This window comes from Oryzias latipes, chromosome 2 (assembly GCF_053564925.1).
Source record: "Oryzias latipes strain Hd-rR chromosome 2, Olatipes_Hd-rR_3.1".
Classification (NCBI taxonomy): domain Eukaryota; kingdom Metazoa; phylum Chordata; class Actinopteri; order Beloniformes; family Adrianichthyidae; genus Oryzias; species Oryzias latipes.
In genome coordinates this window covers 15,582,764-15,610,616 of record NC_136238.1, presented here as the reverse complement: position 1 = coordinate 15,610,616, position 27,853 = coordinate 15,582,764, and the positions used below count along the sequence as shown (strand labels likewise).

The following is a 27,853-nucleotide window of genomic DNA, read 5'->3' as shown; positions in this document are numbered from 1 at the left end:
TTGTGGGACCTGACTCGAGCGCATTTTTATTGAACGTTCATAATTGTTAAAAACATGTATAAAATTGGTCCTGTTTCAGAAACAAGGCACGCATAGTCATGTCAATGTTCAGTGTTCATGTCATTATTAGCATTACCATCTATCATCATCATCATCAGCACGTTCCATCTCAGTATTTGTCTAATAGTAGTATCAAGCATTCCCTAATATAAAAAACACGTTCCAATTTATTTTCACAGAGGTTAACATTTTTTACTCCGAGCTGCAAGACAATTTTCATGCAAATGTGGGAGTGGAGGAGAAGATGCGAGCTGATTGGACTGGCAGGCTGACGGGTCGTTAATAGTAGGTCTCGCGTTCCACCCAGCCTAGAACGAAAGGCAAAGGGGTCAGAATTCTCACACAGACTCGGACAGTTGAATGAGGAAAAAAAAAGTGCTGGGCTCACCTCCTGGGCTGCGTCTGAGGATCAGTTTACGGATTTCATCATAGATGAAGATGAGCAGGGAGTATGGGAAGGCGCAGAACCACCAGTTGGGCCTGGAAAAAGAAACAAAAACGCGGGGAGATGAGATCTGGGTAAACGTTGCGGTGCTGGGATGCAGGGCTGGTTTGGTTTGGGCTCACTTCAGAGGGTACATCCTGAGAGCCACGTCCATGCCTGGACAATAGGAGAGGAAGGCGGCCAGGGCGGTCTCCTCAAACAGCCCAAAGATCAGGATCTTGTTCCTAAGGAAGAAAAAAAAGAAGTGATTTAGCCGTCCCCCGCTAAAACCAGATTTCATCCCAACGAGACGGAAAAACTCACTTCATGCCCTGCTGGAAGACGGAGTTCCTCCTGGTTTTGCAGATGATCAGATCGGCCCACTGGACAATGACGATGCTGGCGAAGAAGGCCGTGTGACAGGTGAACTCTACGATCTTTCTCTGCTCGTACGTCTGCAAAAAACAAACAAAACAAAACAATTCAGACTTTTATAAGCCAACCCTGATTTAACTAAAAGTGAGTACTGAGTGTTTACTTGCAAGTGAACTTTGGTTGAATTCAAACCAAGATAAAAAAGAACAGTTTGAGTTTGTTTCGGGAAATACTGCCCCCAAATGAGCAACTGTTGTAACTACGTCACACTTTTACGCCAACGACTTTAATCTAACAGTACATTTGAATTGTCCCATATAACCGCATCATTCGATGCATAAATAAAAATGTATGAAATGCTTTCAGTTACAAATGTATCAAAATGAACATGTTATCATGAAGCGGACATTCCGTTTTTGAGAAGGAATGATCAGAAACCGAAGAAGCGAACATCACAGCCGCGCAAGCACAATGCTAGCCGAGCGACCCTGCATTTTACGACTGCTCGGTTGCAGGCGCTCGCTCAGTTTGTGTGCAGTGTTCAGGGGTGTGTTTGTCACATGGGGGCGGGAACCTTTCTGGTTGAATCCGATTGGCCGAAATGCACGTCAATTGCGAGGCAGCGGGGCGGTGCTTTCCTTTTTTTTTTTTTTAGAGACTTTAATAGAAAAACAAAAAGAAAAAAACTGCAGATGTAACGCAGATTTAAACGTAACGAACGGCAGAGAACAAGGTAAGAAAGTGCAGCGGGTTTGTTTGCGCTGTAAGTTTTTCTCATGTGAAAATCACTTTATTAGGTAAATGTACATGTAAACTAAGCTAACACAGGCAAAGTACAGGAAGCGTGTGTGTTAGCATGTGGCTAACAAATGGATTGCAGTTGTAAAATGCGGGGGTCGCTCGGTTAGGACTGCGCTTGTGCAGTTTTAAGGTTCCCTCGCTCAGTTTCTGAATACACTCGCTTCGTTATTTTGGCGCTCGTTCAGTTAATGGCAGCAATGAAACCCAACAACAACAACAAAAAAGGGACTTTTCTTCATTCTAGAGGACTGACCCACTGCTGTCCATAGCTGTCCTCCAGGTCGTTGATGTATTTGTTATCCCAAAAAACTCGAATGCCAACCAGGGTGGAGGGCAGGAAGCCGTTTTCAGCCAAAATGACAAAATAGGTGAAGAATCCAGCCAGAGCTTGGATCATTCCTGGGGAAAAAAACCCCCCAAAAAAACAAGGTTAGGTTATTTGTTAGCAAAAAAATAAAAAATAAATAAAATTCTGAACTAAAACTACAACCTGAACTATGATGTTCTAGCTTACACAATACTGTAAGTGTTGCGCTGAACAAAACGTATGAAAGAAATCTCTTATGTAGAGGTTAAAAGGGTCCAATTTGTTCTGGCTACTCTAAAAAAGCAAATAAAAAGATCCAACCATCCAGGAAGCGCATAACACACCAAACTTTCCAGTTCTTCATCATTCATTTTCTAGATCATGTCACCCTCCTTGTTTTATCTCTCATCCCTTTCCTTCCGCTCACCGATTTGTCCGTAAGCGATGCTGATGAGCCTCTCGTTCACCAGTTTGTCCGTTTTGGGGTTTCGGGGCTGCCTCTTCATGATGTCGCTCTCGGCTGCTTCATAGGCCAGGGAGATGGCTGGAACCTGGAGGAATCACATTTAAACTGTGCTCTGACCAACAGAAAGGATGCAGCATTTTGGAACATTCCAAGATTTCTGCCATTCAAAACCATCTTCTGCTTCCGTATATGTTGCCAAACACACTTAAAAAAAAAAAAAAAGATTCTCAGTAATATAAAGGAAATTTTCAAATAAAAATGTTCAGATTTTTAAGCAATCTTTGTTTTTTATCAAGTTTTTTAAAAATCCAAGTTTCTGTGACACAACTTTGCTCACATCAAAGTAACAATACTGGGAAAATCTATTGATGTAGAATTAAATTAAGCTGCTGAATGTCAGAATTGAAGCCATTCAGAAGATCCAAAGGGATCCTCTGCATAGTCAAAGCCACTTTTTAGTGAGGGGGTGAAGTAAAACAACTCAGAAAGTCTTAATCAGTTCTACTACAGGAGAGAGTGATTCAAACCGGATCGGCTCTACAGCCTTGATAAAAATGTTATAATATACCAGAAAGAAACAAGCAGTCACAGGAGAATGACTCAGCAAAACAAAATACATAGATAAGAATTTTTTTTTTTAAAGACCCAATTCCAATAAAAATGGGTGTTTTTGGTGTTTCTAACATGTTCTTGTGGTATTTTCTTCATTTATAAATTAAATTAGGCTCAACCATTGTGAATCCGGAGCAGATGAAAGAATAAAATGTAGATGTCATGGAGGACCTACAACGGCGAGCCACAAGCTCTCCGCTCCATCCCGATGACTTGCATTACGTCTTCGTTCTCTTCTTCCGAGCTGGCATCTGGCTCTAAAACTGTACAGCCCTGATATTGTGCACCGGTAATGTTAGATTGAGGGTGTGAGGGGGCTGTAAGCTACCAGGAGAGCGCGTAAACAGAGAGCTCTCAGTAACGGGAAGGGGAAAGGCGATCGGAGGGGAACAGGGTTTCTCTGCGACAACGGTCCCGCCCACAACACAAATGTGAATTTCTAACGATCTACTGCTGCTCTGCAGAAACGACATCTTTATTTTGGCTTACAAAAACCAGAATCGTGATGAAAAGACCACTGGGAACGCTTTGAAAATAGATCAACTGATGATCAAAGTGGGTCTATTTCAAAAATGCATTTCTTTTGCTGTAAACATTGAGGATGGTTTCTAATATTGTACAAAAGCCTTTTTTAAACCTCTCATTTTGACTGTGATCGTCTATGAATGTCATGCTTTAGCCTAATTGCTTTCTTTGCTTACCATGTCAGTTCCCAGATCGATGCAGAGGATGGTGACGGTTCCCAGAGGCAGAGGGATGTTGGCGATGATGAAGAGGAGGAAGGGGGTGATCTCCGGGATGTTACTGGTCAGAGTGTAAGCGATGGATTTCTTCAAGTTGTCAAAGATCAGACGACCTGATGACGACATCAAGACATTTAGCTTTCCAGGTTCAAAACATTTTTCATAAACAAGACCTGGGGGTCAGCCAGGTATTCGATCAACTACCTTCTTCCACTCCGGTGACGATAGAAGCAAAGTTGTCGTCCAGCAGGATCATGTCGGCGGCTTGCTTGGAGACGTCAGATCCGGCGATCCCCATGGCAACGCCGATGTCGGCTTTCTTTAGGGCGGGAGAGTCGTTTACACCGTCACCTGTCACCGCCACAATGGCTCCCTGCAGAGAGAAAAAAATAGAAATAAAAACTGTGTAAGGCAGTTTTCTGTTTAGAAAAACAGCCAAAAATTGAACATCAGCAAAATAAAGGACTCATATTGCTGGCTAAGGATCTACAGAAACAGCAGTCCAAGAAAAAGGAGCGACGTATGAAATCTAAGACTCCGCTCAAGTTGTCCTGGAGCTCACACCAGTCCATGTAGGCAGAAACTCTATTGGATTTAACTTACTGGGCTCATAAAATGAATTGAGGCCAGTCATCAATGCCAACTCCTCCTCCAGGAAATAAGCGAGGACTACAGAATATATAATGTCAATTAGATGGCCGACCTTCTCCAGAGCTTTAGCTGGATGATGGATTGCCCAGCGTCTTGCGCTGCTCCAGAACTTAAGTGGATTTGGTTTGTTTAAACTATCCTTTCAATTGAGTTTATTGTTATTTCCAAGAGTAAAAAAAAGTTCTCCAGCTATTTTGAATGTAGGAGTGGTTGAACCCTTTTTAAACAGATAAAGACGAAATATGGAATGAAGAAAGTGTCATATAGCTAGAGGTGTGGGAGTCTACCTGTCTCTGACAGCCTTCCACGATGATCAGTTTTTGTTGGGGGGAGGTCCGGGCGAAAACAATCTCGGTGTGGTATTTCAAAATGTCGTCCAGCTGCTCGGGGGCCAGGTCCTTCAAGTCCCCCCCGTGCACTACACAGGCCTTTGCATCTCTAGTTGAGAAAAAACAAACAAAAAAAACATTTAACAATTAAATGGGGCCTAGCATACTACCCTGAAGAGCTCCAAACATGATTTTAGAACTATTGAACTAGCAGTTTTCCTTGCTTTGGTGCTAAAAACAAGCCTACCTTGGATTTACTTCATTGATTGGGATGTTCAGGCGTGCAGCAATGTCTTCAACGGTTTCGTTGCCCTCAGAGATGATGCCCACGCCCTTAGCAATGGCCTTTGCTGTGATTGGATGATCACCTGTAACCATGATTACCTAGAAGAAGAGGAATTAGTCAAAAAACAATTATTTTTTTTTTAATTCTAACATTCGCATTGAGGAGCCTCCATTGATTCTATATGAGAACTGGACCGAGTGACCCCTCCCCCCATGCGTTCCAGACAGGAACAGACAGAAGAACCATTGTGCCCCTCTACCTTTTTGACATGTATGTTCTCGCCAATCCCAATTTTTTATTTCATTCCCATATTATTCAAGTTATAAACTGACCAATCGGATGGCTCAATCAAAACGTCAAACGTTCAAGGTAGGGGTGTGGCCTCCCAACAAGCTCACTTTGACTGGTGAGAGGGGTTGCCATAGAAACGCTGACCCAGACTGACTCAACACCAATGGCTGCCTGTTGATATTGTCCGGTTCCAACATGGCGACCTCCATCTTTTCGTGAAGAAAAGGCAGCTGAGTTGACTTGGTTTCCTCTGGGCGACACCACAGTCACTCAGTCCACTTCTCCTATACCGTCAATGGGAGCCTCGAAGCCACATTTTAAGCCCACCTTGATTCCAGCGCTCCTGCATTTGCCCACGGCGTCTGGTACAGCGGCACGAGGAGGGTCAATCATGGACATGAGGCCAATGAAGCACAGGTTCTCCGTGGGGAAGTTCACCTCCTCAGTGTCAAAAGCAAAGCCCTCTGGGAACTGCTCATCGGGCAGGTTGAAGTGGCAGAAACCTAAAAGGACGCCAGAAGAAAGCGCTCATGGAATCGGTGGTTAATCTCAGGTCATTGAATTCCCGGTCGCCATCCATCCTTACCCAGCACTCTTTCCCCCAGACCTCCCAGCTCCAAGTAGGCGTTTTGGAACGCGTCCTTCATCTCGTCGTCCAGAGGCTGCTCTTTGCCCTGCATCATGATGGTGGAGCAGCGGTCCAAAATCCTCTCTGGGGCTCCCTTCATCACCAAAAGATGCTTGGACTCGGAATCAGACGCCGAGTTCTTATGAATGGAAAGCTGCAAACACAAAGTCATCCGTTTATCTCACGATTGCCATTTTAAAGCTTAGATAGATCCTCTAAGATATGTTTGCTTTACTTAACACGAGTAGTCTGCCATCACTCAAGTATTCCTTAAAATGAAGGTGTTTTTTGATGTTTTGCACTGTGAGTTTGGGATACAGTCTGTGGTTAACAGCCCACAGGCTGATCTTGAAGTATTCAAATCTGATTTAACATTCAGAGTTTAAACATCGTTTCCATTAGTCATCAGCAGCAACTCACAATCTACTTGACAATTTAATTTGGCTCCAACGGCCATCACTCCAATCAATTCTCGTCTTTTTTCGGTTCCCTCTCATGTCCGTTAAGCCGGTAATTATAGAACTGCTGGCATGGGGGTTTGCAATTAGATTTTTCTTATTTTCAAACTCCTACGTGAGTTCTCTTTTCTGCTAAAAAAGCTCCAAACTACATTTTCTAATGCAATAACTGGAAAATGTTTTTGTAAAACTAGAAGAAACCAGTTAATTCAAGTTTATTTTTAACAGTTCCCTAAAGTTTAATATCATAAAAAGGTCACGAAAAGATTGATTCCACTTATCAGGTTATTCTTCCATAACCTTTTCTAAAAGAGTAGTGGATTTTTCTTGAGATAACATGACATTTAAACCCTTTTTGGGCGCCGTGTGGAGATCCTACCTGGTATTTGTTGGTGGAGTTGAACGGGATCTCTGCGATTTTGGGGCTTCTGTCTCTCATTTCCTGGACCGAGCCGCAGCAAAGCTCGATGCACTTCAGCAGAGCGGACTCCGACGCGTCGCCGGCCACATCTCTCTGACAAAAAGCGAGTAGAAAAGCACTTTCATCAACAGACAAAAGGAAGAACGCACTTTGTGCAGTGAAAGGACCGTCCTTCACCATCACCACCTGGATTTAATGAAATAACTCGTATTCACCAGCAAAAAGAGACTGACATTTTTCCATAAATGCCATGTGTTCTATCCGCACAGTCACAATGGTGACCAAAGAGAAGAAGAACGGCTAATTATAATGGCTGCTACAGGCTTATAGGTGATTAACACACTAAGTGTGCATGTGTGCATGCATGTGTTTGTGAGTACAACAGGGTGGAAGCCAGAGGCTGGACCTTGGGGGAGGCTTGACTAATGCAAATGCAAGTATTTAGCTACAGGGGGAATAATAGAACCAAATCACCCATTTTGAGGTAGAAATCCGGTGTTATATTGAACTTTTTTGACATCTGGTTTTGGGCTGCACGGTGGCGCAGTGGTTAGCAACCCCTGCCTCACAGCTGGGACCTTTCTCTGTGGATTTTGCCTGTTATCTCCATGCAGGCGTGGGTTTCTACAGGCACTCCGGCTCCCTCCCACAGAATTATTCATTCAATTTGGGCGTCATGATCGTTACTTTTACAAATTGCATGTGACAAATACGTTAAAAAAAAACTACACTTTTTTTTTCTTCTGTTGGGTTTTATCTCCATAGCAACCATTTTATGTTTTGGTCGTCTGGGGGTGACGAACAGATCGATGTCATTTTTAGAAGAATCAGCAATAGTACATTTTTGGATTTCCTTGGTAACGGAGGTTTTGAGTTGACCACGCCCCCCTCTATGTGTTCAAATTGAAATATCGTTTTGTTCAGCGGATTAAAACTTTCAGGAGTTTAAATTTAACGATGATTCTGAAGAAGAGGGAAAAAAAACTCAATATGGCGGCCTCTTCCCAAGGTCAAAGGTCAACAAAATTTCCGCTTTGGGTGCAGGTGGCATGTGTGTGAAATTTTGTTAAGATCACTTAAATGAGCTTTCTGTCCTATATTCTACGTAAATGTAAAAATTGCCAAATTTCACATTTTGCCAAAATAAACGGCCATCCTATAAGAAGACGCTTTTAGAAAAATAGGACATCTACCTTCAATATGGGAATGTTGCTCTGTTCTGCCAGGAAGACGGCTCGGTTACAGAGTCCGGCGATTCTAGCCAGAGCGGTCCAGGTGGCTGAGCTCCGGTCGAAGGTGGTGCCGCTCTGGTTCTCGGTGGTGTCGGCCTCGTGGATCTGGTTGTCGAACCACATGTGCGCCACGGTCATCCTGTTCTGGGTCAGGGTGCCGGTCTTGTCAGAGCAGATGGTGGAGGTGGAGCCGAGGGTCTCCACCGCTTCCAGGTTCTTCACCAAGCAATTCTTCTTGGCCATTCGCTTGGCGGTCAGGGTCAGACACACCTGAGGAGTGGAGTTTCATTAGTCACATCTCTGCTGAGGAGGTTTTGGAAGCTGACAGAAGCGCGGACTTACGGTCACTGTAGCTAGAAGACCTTCCGGCACGTTGGCGACGATGATACCAATGAGGAAGATGACGGCTTCCAGCCAGGTGTATCCAAGGATGAGGGAGAGGATGAAGAAGGACACACCGAGGAATACGGCCACGCCGGTGATGATGTGGATGAAGTGCTCGATCTCAATGGAGATGGGGGTTCGACCCACTTCCAGTCCGGAGGCCAGCGTGGCGATGCGACCCATGACGGTACGGTCTCCGGTGCTGATCACAATCCCGCGGGCGGTTCCTGCATTGAGGAACGCCTTTAGATATCCTGCCCTACTTCCCTACCTCCCTACCGGCTTTATGCTTCTAGGATTAGTACCTTCAACACAGTTGGTGGAGAAGAAAGCGATGTTCCTGGTCTCCAGCGGGTTTTCGTTAGAGAAGTCCGGAGTGCGAGTCTGAGGCTCAGATTCACCAGTCAGAGAGGAGTTGTCCACCTGGGATAAAACACACCGACTTCAATAAATGGAAAGCGTGAAAGAAGATATACGGCTGCATGTGCTAACAAAGAGCACTAAAAATAGTTAAATAGATGGCAAAGTTCCCTAAAAAAGGATAGAGGTGATGTAAATGTCCATCTTGGTGTGTTCTATCATCAGAACTAGTCATTCTATTCAGTAAAGGAAACAAGTGAAAGGAAAAACTGGAATTTAGGCAAGGGGGAGGGGGGCAAAAACATGGAAGGCCTACATCAGCGGATGTCTGAGGCGGCCCACAGGGCAGCCTATCAGCCCCCCAGAAATTTACAGTAAAAATGGTTCAGTAGGGTCTTACAACAGCATCACAGCAAATAAAATATGGAAGAAGACGGTAGTAGTCGTATGTTCAGCAATATCAACGGTAAATTATAACGTCACACCAACAGGCGCTAAAACAAATTGAGAGAAAATACGGGTCTAATGCTTTGTTCACGTCTAACGAGACTCCAACGTTAAATTCACTGTTTGATGCTTTTCCAAAATTGGCCTCATAAACTCCAGACAAGTGTGGGAGGAGCTACCGTCAAAAGTATTTGGCCTCATCGCTAAATGGAAGCATCGAGTGTGTACATCTCATCACCCAATAATGTCTGCATATCTGGGTTCATGAAATCATTCAGAGACTCTCCCAGTACGGTGAGGTTCACCATCTGCTGCAGGAGCTGCGTATGAATGACGGCGCTACACCCGTCTCTCTGTGACCCACTTTGATGACTTGCTGTCCCAAAAAAAAAAATTCAAATTGGAAGACCTATTTAATAATGTCTAATAATAAGAAAAAAATAAAGTTCAGGAGGAGTACGATCAGATTGGACTCCACCCACTGATCACATCAGAAGTTTAGTTCAGCTAAGTTTCTGATTGGTTGATGCAACATGAATTGTTCAGCAAAGATCAGGTATTTAAAACCCTGACAACATGGTGCTGTAACACCCAGAAGGCGTTGCTGCCACACTGGCGAGCCGTGCCTGACGCTAGACTAAGGAATCGATTTCACACACAAGATGGACATCAACCCATTTCACATTGGAGATTTAGCTCCAGTGTTTCCATTCTTTCCACTACCATAACTCTTCAATATAATTCTGAAGCAGAGAAAAGCAGCCGTGTGCTGATATGCAACCCTCTACAATGGTGAGGGGGGATTACACGATCAACGCAAATCCGCTGATTTTGTGGTGGCAAAAAGCGGCTTTGTGCATCACGCAACACTTTGTTTTTTAATGGATTGCACATCGCCGCGAGGGCGACATGAAAAGCCGAATCATTGAATAAAGAGATGAGTTATTTAGGCATTAGCCTCAACAGCAACTCTTTTACCGTTTTTGCTCATTTCTGTCTTTTTGTGTGTGAAAAATGCTTTATGATAAAATGACTTTTCCAATGTCTGTTTTTTCAGGAAAATGACTTAAGTGACTTAGCGTTTGAGCCACTGAGTGTCACATCAACGTTTCAGGAAAAGTCGTCCCTTTTCAGGCGCTTTACCTTGCAGCCGTTGGCGGAAATGATTCGCAGATCTGCGGGGATTCTGTCTCCGCCCTTCACCTCCACCAGATCGCCGACCACCACTTCCTCAGCGTTGATGCTCTTCTTCTCGCCATCGCGGACGACCAGAGCTTGCTACGAGATGAGAGACACTTTCATGAGACAAAAGGGGAAAAGGTTTGACATGGCGTCTGCTCTTTTAGCTCCTTAGTGCTGCAGAAGCAAACTACATTCAGAGGTGGAGGGAGTGAAGGAAAACAAAACAGCTGAAGGGCACCTGTGGGACCAGGTTTTTGAAGGAGTCCATGATTTTGGAGCTCTTGGCCTCTTGGTAGTAGGAGAAGCATCCAGTGATAATGACAACAGCAGACAGAACGACGCCGAGATACAACTGAAAAGCAGAGAAGAGCAATTAGACTGAAGCGTGGGGTCTTGAGCTCCTCATGGAGGCAAAGACTCCCTTGTGTTTACATTATCGTTTGCTGGCTCCTCCTCCATTGCAGCCTGAATGCCGTAAGCCAGAAAACAGAGGACGGCGCCGGTCCAAAGCAACATGGAGAAACCGCCAAACATCTAGCAGGAAGACAAGTTCTTTTTAGTGTTTCTTATTATTTAAAAAAAAAATTTTTTTAGGGATGAATGCTGCTTATCGAGCGCCACATTGACGGTTGGCGTTACCTGCTTGCAGAATTTAACCCATTCCGGTGTGGTGGGAGGAGGCGTGAGGGCGTTGGGCCCATCGCGAGCCAGAATCTCAGCAGATCTGGCGCCGGTCAAACCCTAAAGGAGAAAGCAGCGATCGTCAGATAGTTAAGGTGTTGACAGTTGCTCCGCTCCCGAGTTTCATCATCACTGTTTGTACATATGGAAGTCCGGAGGGGAACCGCGATGGCTGCCGGTCGCCAAGCAACGCAGCATCAACAGACAAAGCAGGGCTGCTTCCTTCATCAGTACGTGGTCAAAAAGAAAAGAGAAGAAACAATAAAAATAATTTTCAGAAAAAAACAGAGCAGATTGGCTTCTGCAGCTTATAAATGATTCAGGAGGCGTGCGCGTGCAGAGCTTAGAGACCCCAATTAGAGGTGCTGATTAACCATTCTTCTTGATCTTTCCTGCATGACCAGGAACATTTGCATGAGGAGAGAGGACGCCGTGGAGCTTGAGATAGAATTTGCAGCGACTGTTTTTAAAAGGACGACGAACATCCACTGCTGTGAAAACCTTTATTTAAAAAAAAAAAAAAAAGCTACCGACTGAATTTATGATGGTCTGTTTAAGTCAGGTTAGATTTCAGAAGTTGACATTTAAAAACCATTATATTATTCATACTATCTAAAAAAAATTATTGCTTTAACTTTGAATGTTTTAATCAATGTGTCTCAAATCCAAGCACCTGAAAATTGAGAGTTGTAGCATATAATAGAGTATCTAGAGTACAAATATCTAGACATTTGAGGCAGAAATTAGATAATAAAGTTTGTTTACTTATTGAAATTTTGGGAAAGGTTTTTCGAGGTCAATAAAATTACAGCAGCAAATGAATTGCAATTGTTTCACTTCGGGATTGAAGCGCAGTCAAAAACAAAAGCAAAAAAAGCCAGTTGGAGTTTACCAAGTTACCACTTGACAGTCAGTCAGTACCAATTCACTTCAATGTAAAATAACCTAAATTTACAACTGAAAGATGAAAAATTTCTTTCAACCAACCCGACTTACACACTCAAGTGGACTTCATAGTTTTGAGAAATGGACTGAGTGACCCCCCCCCCCCGCACAGCCCAAACAGGAAGTACCTGCTGGCTTCAAGAAGCCACAATCCCATAGACTTCTATGGAGAAATAAACAGCTGTTAGTCACTCTTTTGGTCAAAATAACCAGTCTTTTTTTTTTTACATTCAGGTCTTTGTGGTAAACTGGTAAACTAACCTGCTTTCATTGTTATTTGAATATGAAAAGTACAGTTTATCCGTACTTTTCTCTTTTTTGAAAACAAATAGCTATTTTTGTGAAGCCCCACTCCTCTGGTCACCTGACAGAAGAGGAAAGACCAAGGTTAATAGCAAACATCAGTCAGAGTGCAGCTGATATTTGATCTTGATAAATGGTGACGCTATGTCACAAACACTCTTTTTATAGATCACAGGCTAAACTACAGGTGCAGGGGGGGAAAAACAAAACAAAACAAAAAAAAACCACAAGGACGAGAGTCTCTTCACTCACATTGCTGAGGTCTGTTTCGTATTTGCGACTGAGCTCATCCAGGGTCAGCTTGTGATCTTCCTGCAAGGACACAGAACAGGTGGCATCAGTCCAGAGCTCAGGGGTGGGACACGTGTGCGTGCGTACGGCCAACACACCAAAAGCCAGTGACATTTACAGCCCACTGTCCGCTGACCTTTCATTTCCCCCAATAACCGGCTCTCATAAGGAAGGAGCCGCAACAATAACAGAAATGTTCCGAGTCTGATAAAAGGTAAAAGGGGCGGGAACAAGCATTTCTGTACCATAAAATCTGTCATTTTTGGTGTTTCTCTACAACAGCCTGAAACAGACCGAAAGACAAAAACCCAAAGGGTTCTTTCAGGAAACTCACCATATCCACTTCCTTTTTGAGTTCATCCATATCCTTCTTTTTCTTCTCCCCCTTTGTCTTCTTCTTGCTGCCCTGCTCCGTGGTAGCAGCCAGCTCATACTGCTCTCGTCCATCCTGGAGGAAAAACAGAACCTCATTTATTCTTTTGATTACAGGAGAAATGAAGTTCCTCTATGTCAACCACCATAAGGCATCAGTAAAGCTTTAGGAAGGGATTTTTTTTTTTATGTCTAGTGGAGCATCGGGCAGTACTTTTCCAGTAGGAGCAGGATGACATAACAATACTTATGGTATGATTATAGATATTAGGACAAATAACTCAGCTGCCGTCAAACATTCTGCACTATTGTCCGATAATCCAAGGAACGTCAATCTGAACATGCCGCTCTGATCTCCTGCTGCTTTGCTTCAGATGTGCAACAGCTGGCAGATCTGGTGATAAACAATAATCTGTACAACTCAAAGTTGGGACTTTCATCTTTAGCTTATAGAAAAGGCACAGGAACTGACCTAAATATGAACGATTTGACCTCTTCTTTTATTGCCGTTTGTTCATTGGGAAGGGATTTTATTTTATTAACACATCACACTTGTTTTTGTACAAAAGACCCACTTTGATCACCACTTTTAAAGAGTTTCCAGTGGGCCTTTAAAAGCGATTCTCATTATTAGCCTAAATTTAAAAGCCTGTGTTGTTCTACCCTCCCCATTACTGAGAGCTCTCCGTTTACATGTCATCTTACAGTCCTTAACAGCTACCACACAACATTATCGGTGCAACTAAAGACACAAATTTCCATTTAAAAATTAAATAATATATTAAAAATAATAATACTAAAAATCGGAAAAATAGCGAGCAATATTAAAGTTATCCAAGCGTACAGTTAGGAGCCAGATGAAACCAAAGATGCACGTGGATCTAGTAGTCTACAAGTGAATCCATCAGAATGGGTCGGAGCATTTCTACATCACAAATGAGCTCTTCTTTTTAAACGGCATCTTTTCATCTGCTCTTAATTCACAACTCTTTGAATAAAAAAAATATATATCGCAATTAGTGATCAGTATTGGCTGATACAATTTTATGCTTAATAAATGTCCTCCATCATCCGAAAAATGCCACAAAAACATGTTAAAAAAACACCAAAAAACTATTTTTATTAGAGTGGGTCATAAAAATGAGGCTCCTGTATTTGCTGCTGCTCCAAATTTATATTTGGACAATTAAAAAAATGTAAAATCAGACACACAAAGAAAATATATTAGAGGTGCTTAAATTGAATATTTTTAGAACCCCTTAAAGTGATTTTGTTAATTGTTTTATTTCTATCTTTCCCTCAAAGTTACTACGAAGAAGTTCAAAAGATCTTTAAAATAACATACTTTAAAAAAACAAAACAATTAGTCCTAGGAACATTTGAGTGATAAAAAACAAAAAAAATCAATAACCCAGTAGAATTGAAATCTGCTCATGTTTGTGGCATTAATATTGATCCAACGCGTCATTTCTGTTCTCTGCAATAATCTCACGAGTGTCACCGCTCACAAAATCCGATATATCAGAGTCTAAAAGTGTAAACAAGGTGATTCCCTGTCACGTAGATAAACTTAAGTTAACTTAAACAAACATCCAGAGAAAAACAACCGCTTCCCTGCTCATCAAATTCACTTAAACTCTTATCAAGAGGCCTGTGGGACAAGCCAAGTCCCGGATTGTAGTTTTATGAACACTGCTACCATCTGTTACGGCATTATGTCTCCGTGGAAAATAAGGAAACATAAACAGCTCTGTGGGGGGGTCAAGCACCTTTTTATACATCATTTTTCCATCTGTTTCAGTCCAACTTTCCACTAAAGTTACACTCTGTGCTTAACAGGGAAACTTTTTCCTGCAGGATTTTTTTTCTGCAAACTAAAACACAAACATTTAGCTTTCCAAGTGTCAGAAAGTTTCCTTTTTTCTATTCACAGGAAAGCGACACTTTGTTCCAGCTGCAGCACAAAAATCCTCTTAGAGTCCAGTTGTTTGGCAGATCACGCTTTAGTTTGTTTGCGTGTCGCCTCATACTTGACACCCTCCTATCACGCCATCAGACGGGCCTCTCTTCTGTCCCCATCGCCCCTCTGTCATCTACAGATGCCTCCCATCGCGTTATCAGTGGTCGCTGAGGCACAGAGCGACAAAGCTCGTGCTTTCAAGACTTGTGAAAGCCAGAACAGATAAAAAATGTAAAAAAAAAAAAAAAAAACTCTCGATTGTTCCAGAGATAAATGGAAGAATTGGCATCAAGGCAGGAGTTGAAACAGATTGTTGAACCATTAAGTATGTAGCATCTGTCTTCTATCAGATGATATAATGAGTGGAATGAAAATACAGCAGCAGATGGCCAGCATTGCCCCTCCTGATAAGAGGATATGAACATCCTTCAGGTGGACTTTGCAACTTTATACTGGTAGCGCAAACATTAAATGTCATAAACCTCATTATTTCTGAGGCACTGGGCAGACCTCTCTATGATCTGCATACACATCATGGACCTTAAGGGACAGGATGGGGTTGCTCCCCTTGAGTAGTTCTACTTACAACTCAAAGATGAATTTCTTATGAATGCCTGCCATTCTGCAGAAACTATGTATAGAAAACAACAGAGGTTTTTGGATTTTTGCCTAAAAGGGGCATCATCATGATTAAAAGACCACTGTATAGATGACTGATTAGAAATTAAGAACCAGATGATGACAATTATGTTAGAAAAATGTCAAGTAAAGCATAATGGGGTGGTTTATATAGCTTCGCTCAAGCATAATGGGGTGGTTTATATAGCTTCGCTCAAGCAGTTTGGTTGCTTGAAATAAACCAAATCCAAACTGCCTGGTGGGGAGGTACAAGAACTCTGTTGGAACCAGAAGGTTAGCATAACTCTCCTCATTTCTTCTTCGCTTTTTCTCCATCTTGAGCGAGCAATTTCATTTTCCAAAGAAGTGCTACTTGATTATTTCAGGCAGTTGAGTTTGCTTTAGTCTTTGGTTCGCTTACAAGAACAAAGGGGGTGAAAGCAAACCAGACACCCTGCCAATTTGAACCAACCTGTCTGAATGAAGGCAATCTTAGTGAAGTGGAGTGCCTTTATCGATCGTTTCGATTCCACTAGATCGTTTTTGGTGCCAACTATATCTGGTGACCATGGTGACAAGGAAAGTACCTTGATGTTCTGATGCACAAAAGGCTGTAAACTCTTTGTCAAGCATCTTCGCTTTCTGACCCGAAAAGTCACATATTCAGCGAAATCTTAGTACAGAAATTGGAAAGTCCCATGCATAGTTCATCTGAATCTGGAAATAGATGGTCACTGCGCACTTATTTTTTTGGACATACTTGAGGAAGGGGAGGGAGGGGACACAAACTAAGCACAATATGTATGGCGTTTCATCTCTGCCGTAAAAACTACTGGGCGGGCGTATTCAGGAACTGAGTGGGTGAACCTTACAACCTCGCAGGCGTAGTTCTAACCGAGCGTGGATCCCGCACGGTCAGTTCCTCTTTGCGCCCTCACCAGGAACTACGCTCAGTGTTAAGGCGGCGTTTTTGTCACTTGGGGAGCGGTATTCAGGGGTGTGTTTGTCACTTGGGGGCAGTAACTTCTCTGGTTGATCTGATTGGCCGAAATTTGCATGTCTTATCGGCGAGGCAGCGGGGTGGGTGGGGGGGGATGTGGCTCTTGAGCTGCATGCAGCTCTCTGCCTTTTATCATATTTTCTATATACAGTACTTTCACAACCATAAGGTGAAAGTCTTACATTTTCGCCGAAATGTACAGAGCTGCTCTAATGTTGTTGTGCGACTTCGGTAAAGAGGACCTAGGAGAGAACAACATGAGAACGGTACGGAGAGGGGTGAGGACGTGAAAGAAGATACCCCCCATAGTACAAAGGTGCAGATATGTGCATAATGCAGAATAAAATCGTTTTGGAAACCCTCGAAATGCAAAGAGACACGATTATGAAGCACAGTTTAAACTGCAAGCTATCAGCTACGTGGAGGAACACGGGAATAGAGCAGAAACGCCATAAATATATCATAATGTTCAGAATGAAACGACTGAGGGTAAAAGGTAAAAATTAAAGCAGAAACTTTCGGCTTTTTATTTTCAGGTCTAGATTTACAATGGGAATTCTCTGACAGAATCTGTCAGAGATTTTGTGAAATCCTCAGTACAGAAATGTGTTGCAATTCCTTTTTCTGTAGCAGTTTGTAGACTTTATACCCCTACTAATCTACGACTTCTAGAAGTGGCCCTTGATGGAATGCCCTTGGTTTCCAAAGCAAACTTGTTTAAAAAGCGAATCGACCTGAAACCAGTCCAGTCCATTAAGCAACCATTCAAGCTCCAAAGCCAAGACCTTTGTGATTATTTGATTATTTTACTATAAGTTTTAAAATTGTTATACTGGGCAAAATTCCTACCAAATACAATAACCCTGTACAATAACTCACAATGCAAAAGATAACCTTTGCACTTTTTATCTTTTTTTTCTCTTTTGCACATTTTTTTACCTGAACCGTCTTTAAATAGCTTTTTAAATTCTAACACCTTATTGTTTACTTTTATGTTAAATTTTTTTGTTCTTTTATTTTTATATTATCCTTATTTTTTCTCTCTCTTATGTTTACAATGCTGTCATTGGCTATGGTAACGAACACATTTCCCACGTGTGGGATCAATAAAGTAATTCTGATTCCGATTCAGAAAATTATCGTAATTTCCGGATTACAAGACGCTACTTTTGTCACACGCGTTCAACCCTGCGGCTTATTCAATGATGCGGTTAATATATGCTTGTTTTTCTCGTTTTTAATGCATTTTTCCAATGACCACTAGGGGCGCTCGAGCAGAAAGGGTAAGAGTGAGACAGGGGGAATACGTAGAGGAATATGTCGAGGAAGACGCAAGTTTAATGTAAACTCCCGCTTTGTGAATGAATAGCATGAACAGAGCCTCATCATGGAAAATGCAAGAAGAAATGCATATTACGCAGCTTTCAAGTTAAAAGCAGTCGTTAAAAGCAGTGTGAAAAAATCCACCATCACCAACGGGTTTGGAAAAGCCGGTCTGCTGCGTGACGGAGAGGACAGCGCAAGCTCAGGATGAGAGTGACCCTGACAACTACAATGAAGGAGACACCGAGAGTGTGTAGCAAAGACTATCTGACGCTAATTCAATCAGACACTGAGGAGGAAGACTTCCATGGTTTCAGTGCACAGGAGGAAGATGAAGAAAGCTCTCAGTGACTTTTACCGGTATGTTTTTTTAACCAGCCCTGTTAGTGCTCTTCCTACCATATCGCTGCCGTGCCACAGGCACTGTTTGGAAAGAAAAGCTCAGGTATATTATTAAAGCTTTGAAAACTCTTTCTGTGTACCATCTTTCTTTGTAAATATATCATGTGTTCAACCTTTCCTGCAATGACTTTTTTTCTTTCTGACGGTGGTCGGAAAATGCAGGGGAGATCCTCTCTTCGGGGTTCACTTCCCCGTTTGGACCCTCAGAGCCTCCAGAGTGGGTTAATAAAGAATCATTCACAGCTCTTCTGGGGGAAACCTTCTTTTATTACAGTTCTCCTTCACTCTGTCTATCAAACATGAACGCGCACCCCCAATACACTTACGCTGAGGGCTTTCACTCCCTCTTGCGCTGCATGCGCTCTCCCTCCTCTTTCTTACACACACGCGCGGTTTCAGCACATACACATCCTTATTCTACAACACATGTTTCAATGTGGGCACATGCAGCTTATAGACAGGTGTGGCTTATGTATGTACAAAATGGTTTATCCTTTAAAAATGTAATGGGTGTGGCTTATAATCAGGTGCGCCCTATAGTCCGGAATTTACGGTAAACAACTATTGAAATTTTGTCAATTTTTTATTTTAATTCATTTTAGATACGTCATACCCTTTTAGGAAGGTAAATCATCATTACCAGTCAATGGAACCTAAACACCCAAATGATAAAAACTTAACCAGAATGAAACACGGCATGCTGAAATAAAAGTTGGCCTTGATAGTAGAAGAACAAGAGATGGAAGTAAAAAATAAAGTCACCATCCTATAACAAAATCTATATGAATGGCACTGGTGTTTAGCATAACTGGTAGATCATGACATCAGTTGTATCAGAACAGAAAATACTCATTCTATAGCCAGAAAAATGTCTTTTTTTTTTCTTTTTCGTTTTAATTCAGGAGCGACAACGAGGGACCATCACTGTAAACCAAACTCCAAACAATTCAGCGTTTGGAGCTTGGATGTGAGCTATTGAATCAAAGAATCCCTGTGTTTAATCATCATGACTATTGTTAGGAAAATGTTATCAATCCTCCCTGCTGTTGGCATGTGTTCTTAGCCATCATCTTGGAAGACTTGGAGGGTCCACTGGTAAAAAAAAAAAAACCAAGATTGCAAAGGCACATAGAACCTGAAAACCTATGCGAGTTTCTGGTAGGTAACACAAGACTGTAACACAAGAAGAAAACATCGACTAGTAGTTAAGATTCATCAATAATTTAACAGTCTACAAGGATCAGAGGTGTTAGCCAGTTAGGGGGGAGGAAGGGACACCGAGAGACTACTAATGAGACTGAATGCAACCTGTGCGCTGCAAAAGTCTGTTTACTCAGAAGGCAATATCCTGCACGCAGTCATGGAAATATGTTAAATAAAAATGTTTCTCAATCGCCTTGCAACTTGTAACGTTTCCCACAGCAGAGTGCGATTCCTAGCACATGTTGTTATTGCTCAGCTCCCTGGTCGGCTAAGCTGGGAAAACACTCAGCTTGTTTTGGGTCTACGTGGCCTGATCTTTGCCTGTGGACCCCCCCCAGGGGCCATCTGGCTTCGAGATAATAACACACAAATAGTGTTGGTGACAAAAAAAGGGAACTTTCTACAGTTTTACAAAGGCTACAAAGATTTATCTTGATTTGATTCCAAGTGTTTCTTTTGTGTTTTTGGACGTGAAAAATATTAAAAGTCAACAATAACTTAATTATCTTGAAGTCCAAAAATCCAGTTTGCAACTGAATATGAATCCCAAATTGTTTTATTTACAATAAGAATAAATCAAAATGGAAAGCTTAGACTTAGTAAGCAGAGAAAATGTGAAATTACAGAGCAGATCCAACTTAAACTTACTAAACAGTGGCTCCCACATTAACATCTGCAGATACCAGTCTAATTGGAGCTGCTGCAAAAATTGCCCAGTATTAGTTTTGATATTTTCAGCAGAAGAAACAGAATAGTGGAGATACCAGTTATTTCGATGGGGACCTGGTTGTAGACATCCTGGGGCCCAGATATCATTATCCGGAAACGGAAATTCCACAAGATTTCAGAATTGTAGCACCTTGATGTGAATAAACGTTTTACTGATCTTAAATATCTTTACATGATCTTAAAACGGGGCAAAAAGAGTAATCGTTTTATCCCTTTCAAAAAGGATGTTAATAAAAGTGTTCAGATTAGTTAAACTGTTACACAGTAACTTTAGGTCCAATGTTTACATTCCTTCAACAAAACAAAAAAACAAGTATTTTTCAACCGAAATGGGGAGGGGGAGATGGGACATGAATTTCCAGTTACCGACCTCTGGTTCTGGTGAATAATGTCTGGGCGCCATGGTGTTATCTACAGCCAGGACCCTCTTGGTTGTTTGGAGGTGTCAACGACAACAATTCCTCTGTTTAGCACAATGCTAACAGCTGGTTTCATGTATTATTTTGCATTATTTTTGGAAAGTCGATTAGGAACAATTTGTATACATTTCTTAGGAGGCCAAGAGTTACATTTTCCAACCCTTTTTTTGGTCTGGCTTGGCAGAAATTCAAATATTTTTTTTAAGTATTTGCTTATCTGACCTAAAACAAATCGAAAGTGAACAGAAAAAGCAAAGGAACAGAAACCAAAGAACTCTACTGTAAAACTAACAATGGTTCTTTGTACTACCTTCATAAATTTTCATAAATTAAAGACTGAAGTCTTTTCATGTGACTGCTAAGACCACAGGCATGTGGGTTAGTTCATGAAGCAGAAACTCTCCGTTCTTGTTTTGGTCTTTATGGAGATTTGTGGGATTGTTACATCAAACCATAAGCTGAAATATCTCTTGTTTACAGGCGTTTGTTGGCCAAAAGAGCCAATCAGTCTGAAAGGCAACTGAATGGGTAGGTTTACGAGTCTTGTGATGTTCTTATAGAGATTACGCCCTAAAATCTGCAATTTAGTGACGTCAATGATTGTTGTTTTTAATCAGGATGAAGGGGAGCACCCCTTAAAAGAACAATCAGTGAGCTCAACCAAGATTTTCGTGAAATCCTTTCAGGGGGAGATCAAAAATATTGTGAATGAACAAGAACATCTGACGTGAAAGGATCTCTGTGGCCTCTTTCCTTTCTGTCCTGCCTGGGAAAAAAAACCTAAACAGTAAAAACACTCTAAAGGAAGTGACCAGTCAAGCACTTGCATTTTTTAAAGCGAACGCACTTTTTTTCGTGTGACGGGTCCTTCCCGGTGCCAAGGATCTTTAGCCAGAAACACAAGCTGCTCATTCAACTGTGCCCACACACACACAGCCAGCCCCTGGGACTCACTTTGGTTGCCATCAGCAACTCCTGCCACACCTCTTTAGCTATGTGAATTGGCACAGTCACATGTCCAAACCCCTCCTCCTCTTCCCCCCCATGTCCCCTAGCCTACTCTCCATCCATTCTTTTGATTCCCTTCAGCCACCTCTTTCCATCTGAAGTTAAGTGTGCCATTTGCAGCGTTTGTTACTCCTTTCACGTCCTTCCCAACTTCCACTTTTTCCAAGCAGAACAAAAGCGAACAATTCAATGGCTTTTTTGTTGGAACACTAGTTGGGTGTTGGACGGGAAAAACCCTGATAAAACATCTTCTGATCTTTGCCTGTCTCAAAGGTGGTGAGATGTCTTATTTTAAAAGCAAGTTATTGTTTTTTCATCCAAATGGTGGATTAATAACTTAAGTAGTGTGGGTTAGTTTATTTTGTACCACTAAAATCTTAAAAAAAAAATAAGACTTATGTCTTTTAGCTTTGAACACCTAAAAGACGGACACAATTGTAAACTTGTATTCAAAATTCTACTCTTTTTAAAATATATTAAAATAAAACCATTTTAGTAAATAGTTCAAATAAGGAAAAGATAGAGACTTTGTGATAGGACAAAAACTGATCTGCATTATTCTTCCCCTAGCCCTCCAAACGCAGAGTTATGGAAAAACTGTCTTCTAATTTGGATGTCAATCTCACTCAATGACGTCATCGAAAGTCGCTGGTCATCCATATTAGTGCGTAGCAGCCAGCGCTCAGAAAATGCATTACAAAATTGGTTTTATAACTTTAAAAACTCATTACCTACATGTAAACTTCTGTGCTTCAGAGCATACCTCGCGTGAAGAAATGCGCTTATCCTCTGCGGCACAGCACAATGCACTTTAAAAAAACTATTTCAGACACCCCTATCCCTACCAAATAGCCCTACAATCGGACAATCGGAGGGATAGGGAGAAACTGCAGGGGTATGGGAAGAAATCGGATTCGGCCAAAATCCCACTCCAATCTCTTTCAATCTAATGATAAAAGCGTTCCGAGTGGTCTTAATTATAACTATGCCGTTTTTAGCCAAAATTTTAAAGAATTTGTTGTTTTCTTGTACATAATTTCTACAGAACAGCAGAAGTTATAATTTCGCCTCTGAATTGACTGTTGGCACAGAGCAACCCCGCCCCCACTTCCCCTCCCCATTGCTGAGATCTCCCAAAGAAGGAAATCTCAGAGCTATCCAGCCGTACAGTTCTCGGTCGGATGCCAGCTCAGATGAGGAAAGCAAAGACGTACATGGATCCGGTTGTCTAAAAGTGGAAGCATCAGAATGGAGGGGAGCAAGGAACCTCTGGCCAGCCCAACATATTGTCGACATCACAAATACGCTCTTCTTCAAGCGGATTTTTTTTCGGCTGCTCCTGATTCACAAAGATTTTAATAAAGAAATATTCAGACATGCAATTTTGAGGTATATTTGCCACAAATGCCACAAGAATGCGTTAAAAAACATAATTTTCATGGGAGTAGGCTTTAAAATCTATGTTTTACAGGCTAATTGCACCTATTCCTTTGGGTTTAACTCTATTACTTTCAAATTATTTTGCACAATTCAATAAACATGATGGCTTTCGTTGATGTTATTTGGTCAATAGCGCATCCTTGAGAGTTATAAGCCAGGTTTATGTTTCATTTAATACCACGACATGATTTCCAATTAGCTGTTTATGCTTTTTTGGTCTTTTCTTCAAACTCATGACTAAAGTTGATTCTTGCATCATTTCCTTTTTGTGAAAAGAAAAAAAAAAAAGGAGGAGGAGGGGGGGGGCAAGCAGTTGCTCCCGTGTGTATTCAAACATCCTCAACTTTCATTCTGCGGTTCTTCATGTTCAAAATGACTGATTCAGAGTTCCGGGCTTCAAACATGGAAACTTTTCGAGCTCCTCGTGGTACAGATGAAGCCACAGGAAGTGCTGTTGTTTGAAAATTGCCGACTTTGCTGAGCGACACCGAGGTGGTGGTGGTGGGTTAAACAAAAACTGTTCAAGTTGCTTTGCCAGTGTCAGAGAGACCTGGCAAGTGAAAAGCAGAGAAAGGAGGGGAAAGGAAAACCGAGAAATCAAGGAAGGAAGAAGAAAAAAAAGAGAAGATAGCTAGAGATATAACAGATAGAAGCAAGACAGCAGTTGAGCGTTAGGCGGCAGGACTGCAGATGGAAAAAAAATAGAAAGGAGGGAGTACACTGTGTTCTGAAAGAGACAAGGGGCAGAGTGTGACAAAAGTCCCCGTTAACACGCAATGACTGCCGAGCGGAAAGAATGTTAAATCCTTAGAAAGGGAAACAGGTACTGGGAGCACAAAGGGGGGAGACAGACTGTAATGAATGGATGTGAAGGTGCGGCTTGGTGCCCCTTCGGCTGAGATTAAAACTAACTGAAAGGGATGCCAGCATTTGGTCACCATACACTAGGTTTAGGTTTTATGTTCTATATTTTATGAGACAACTAAATGTCTCGATAAGAAAGAATTTGCATAAACTCACCAAAAATTGAAGTTGTTTTTTTCAAATGAACCTGAGATTCTTTTTTACTTGGTTTGGTTTACTTTAACCGGAACTTCAACTCTAATGTTTACATTTTTTTGACTACCCTAAGTCTTCAACTGTTTACTCAACGCAATTCAAGCAGATTCTAGAGTATAAAATAGCAGTCTTGCGCTGATGTGCACCACTTTACAGTAGTGAAATGCTCACGGAACCAATGTAAAGCAGCTATTTTTGTCCCGTTGATCATATAAATGGCCAAAAAGTTAGAGCACGTCAAGGAGGGTGTGTTATTTCTATTTCACCGGCAAGCTTTACGATGTTAAAGGGTTAATGGAACAAGCCATCTGGAAATACTACACAGTGACAACCCCCCCCCCCCCCCCCCCCAATTAAAGGTGGTACAGCCCAAGATAAGTTCTGACTAACAAGGAAATAAAGTTTGAATAAGATCCGCTCTTCAGTCACACCAAAAACATAGGAGGATCATCACTTTCAATGGACAAACAGAACGTTTGCATTCACACTGTACTGAATCACACTAGGATTTGCTTGCAAGCAAAGATAAAAACGCTGGTTTTCAAGAAAGTTAGAGTTTGCTTGTTTGGTCTGCACCAATGATCAAGAGATTTTTAACAACTGCTGTAAGACTGTGAATGGAAAGTTTGAGATCAAACTGTTCTAGACAAAGGGATCAATATTGAGAGAGGGGGAAAACAAACTTAAATATTGTAAACAAAGTGAAAGGCAATCATTGGATAGCTTAAATCTTCCGACTTTGATTATTTTAATGCAGTAAAACCTAAAAGACTTCCTTGAAAATTGACAGCTGCAATGTTTGGAGGGAATCACCGTCCAAAAACATGTTTCATAGGTGAATTGGTTACTCTAAATTGCGACAGACTGGCGACATGGCCAGAATGTCCCCTGCCTTCGCCCACAAGTGGCCAGGATAGGCTCCGGCAGTCCCGTGAAGGAACAAAACAGGTTTGAAAGATGAATGATTGAACAAAATTTTTTCTCTGAAAATGAAAAATAAAAGTAGATCATATGAATCTCTTGAAATTCCAACAGATGTGAGGAAATAAAACAAGGAAAGCATGGTCTGAATCAAGAACTATCATAGGAAAATAATGCTCAAATTCACTAACATTCAGACACCAATCCTGAAAAAAGTTGACAACAAAATTCTGTTTTCAATTTGTTACATTCAAGAGATTCCAATAACAAAAGCCCAAAACTCTGTAAGATTATGAAATATTAAGTTTGCGGAGAGCTCCTCGCCGTACTGCAGCCTCGAAAACCAGAGAGAAGTGATGGGGTGTTGGGGTGGGGTTATGTCACTATGCCCTAATTTGTCTCGAATCTCATCACTGCAATTCTTCCTGTCAATTTTAAACAAATATAGAGAAACGATCAAGAAATGCGTCCAAAAAGTGTATATACCGTTATAAATCCCCCAAAACAAGTTTTTGCTTTGTTTCTAATAACGACGCAGAAATGGCTGCAGCTAAGTTGTTCAATGGGGGCAATGCGGCAACTGGTGCCTCTGCGCTCGCCGCCGCCCTCCCTCCCCCACCTTGAAAGAAATACACCCCTAGAGGCTCCATCTCAGCTTACTCGCTTTTGTGTTTTTTTATCACGCAAGAAAAGCACCAAAAGGGCAGCGAATGTGTAATCTCATATTTGCACGTGTGAAACATACAGGGGCAGGGAGGTGGAGCGTGTGTGGGGGGGGAGAGGGGGAGGTAAATCTTCACAGCAAGCCTTTCATACCTTTGCGCCAAGTTCTTCTCAATTACAACTAAACAAGTTCTCATCCTTCCTCTCCTCACACCAGGAAGGATCTGTGGTGGAGACGACTTCTTCCATATTTGCCAGTAACGGAGGAGAGAGAGCGTGGGGGGGGGGCACAGTGGGGAAGAAGAGGGAGGTTGGATGGGGGCAGGGCAGAGGGCTTTTATCGCATACAGGAGGAAGAGCAAGGGGGAGAAAAAAAGAAGAGCACAGCGGCCAAGAAGCCGAGAGATTTTCAGGCTCATAATTTGAGAGCTGTGGAAGTGAGAAGAGGATGAATGAGACGCATCTCCCGCCAGATCCATCTTTCTCCCCCCTCCAAACCTCCTTCCCCATCACTCTCCGGCTGAATTGGTAATGGGTCTTCGCTGCACAGAATGGCAGGGTGTGGCTACGATTGATGTTTTGCCCCTAAAAGTGTGCAGTTTCAGCTAAATGGGAGCTAAATAAATGGGGCAAAAGACTGACAACAACATAAAGTGAAGGTAAAATAACTCAACTTTAAGCTAAATAAAACTATTGGGAAAGGATTTCAACATAAAACACAAATTCAGCATGGGGCAATGTACATTAAAAGAATGAAAACTACTACAAGTCACTATATTATTGATGCAAAATTACAAAAAAATCGGATCTTTTATGTTCCCCAAAGTTAAAAAAATACTCCAGTCACTATTTTTTTTTAGTTTGACGGCTTCAAAAACACAAAAAGAGAGGATCAGATGTGATGATTTTTTCCCAAAGCACCTAAAAGTCCCAGAAGAGACAAATGGGATGGACTACAAATAAGCCCCTCCCACAGACGAACCGTTACCCCTTGAAATATACTAGCTAAATGTTTAAAAATCACAAAAATTAAGCAAAACTTGTAGCCTTTAAACGCGTTTTCTTTGTGTTTGACCTCACTTGAGGCATATCCCTAAACCCCAAATCCACTATTTGGCTCGAAATTCAACGAAAAGTACAAGAAAATGTCGGTCCCGTTATTTTTTTTCCTCCTAATTTTCTTGCTTAGTTTTAATATGATAAACTTTGCTACGTCATCAGTCGTAGGAAAACTTTACCGAAAAGCCCTGTTTTGTGTTACGGGATAGTTTATGAGCGACCTTTGGGCCGTTTTTAACCACACAAAAAAAGAAAAACCTCCCGAGTTAAAAAAAAAAACGGTTTCCTGAGTAGTTAAGGAGCCGAAACACGGAAGTGCCGAAAAGTGTGCTTCTTTTTTAAGAGCAGTGTGCCTCGTTTTCAACACGTGAACCTCCTTCGCGTAAAAAAAATAAAACTCCACAAAATCAATTTAGCGAACCACTTGTTTGAATGAACAAGCTACACGTCTTGCATTGAACTCAAAATTAAATAAAAAAGAGACGGTCATTGAAGGAATACAAAATTCATACTTACTCCTCTTCCCATGGTTGCCAAAATGTGGAAATAGTTGTTTCCTAGTTCAAGTAAAATTGGAGATAATTAACTCCACCCTTAGAATATGTACAAATAAAATAATTAAAATAAAACAAAAAAGTACTAGATGTGCTCGCTAATGTTATAAGCTTTTATTTTTTGTCGAAGTTTTTGTTTTGTTTATTTATTTTTGCTCCTCCCGAGCACACATCTGAGCTTGCGAGCAGCCGCGGCAAAGGCTCCTCTACTTATAGACAGCGTTCCTTCCATTGTGACGTCGTCGAGGTTCGCCATGGCAACCCCACGGAGGGGGCGGGGCATCCCCATTGGATTTTTTTTCTCTCCTATTTTTTACTTTTTTGCTTTTTGTTTTAACTTTTTTTACACAACGTGAACTAAATCTAAGCTAAATGACCGATATTTATTAAATGCTTTATGAAAGCAATATAAAAGGTAAAATAACAGTAGATATTGGAAATGTCCC

The 27,853-nt window shown here is 41.7% G+C and overlaps 1 protein-coding gene across 1 annotated transcript; it reads right to left on the bottom strand.

Annotated features, from left to right (window-relative positions):
• LOC101156309 (sodium/potassium-transporting ATPase subunit alpha-1) lies at positions 1-27,642 on the bottom strand. Its single transcript, XM_004066525.5, has 23 exons — positions 27,370-27,642; positions 13,012-13,125; positions 12,639-12,698; positions 11,097-11,198; positions 10,890-10,991; positions 10,696-10,809; positions 10,419-10,553; positions 8,774-8,891; positions 8,427-8,695; positions 8,046-8,354; positions 6,811-6,945; positions 5,932-6,127; positions 5,673-5,848; positions 5,016-5,152; positions 4,727-4,877; positions 3,993-4,161; positions 3,747-3,901; positions 2,395-2,518; positions 1,914-2,059; positions 809-939; positions 628-729; positions 449-540; positions 1-368 (listed from the first exon to the last, which is right to left on the bottom strand). Exons 1-23 carry the CDS (start codon positions 27,379-27,381, stop codon positions 340-342), a joined length of 3,078 nt encoding a protein of 1,025 aa, XP_004066573.1. The 5' UTR covers positions 27,382-27,642; the 3' UTR covers positions 1-339.
• Between the last annotated feature and the right edge of the window lie 211 nt (positions 27,643-27,853).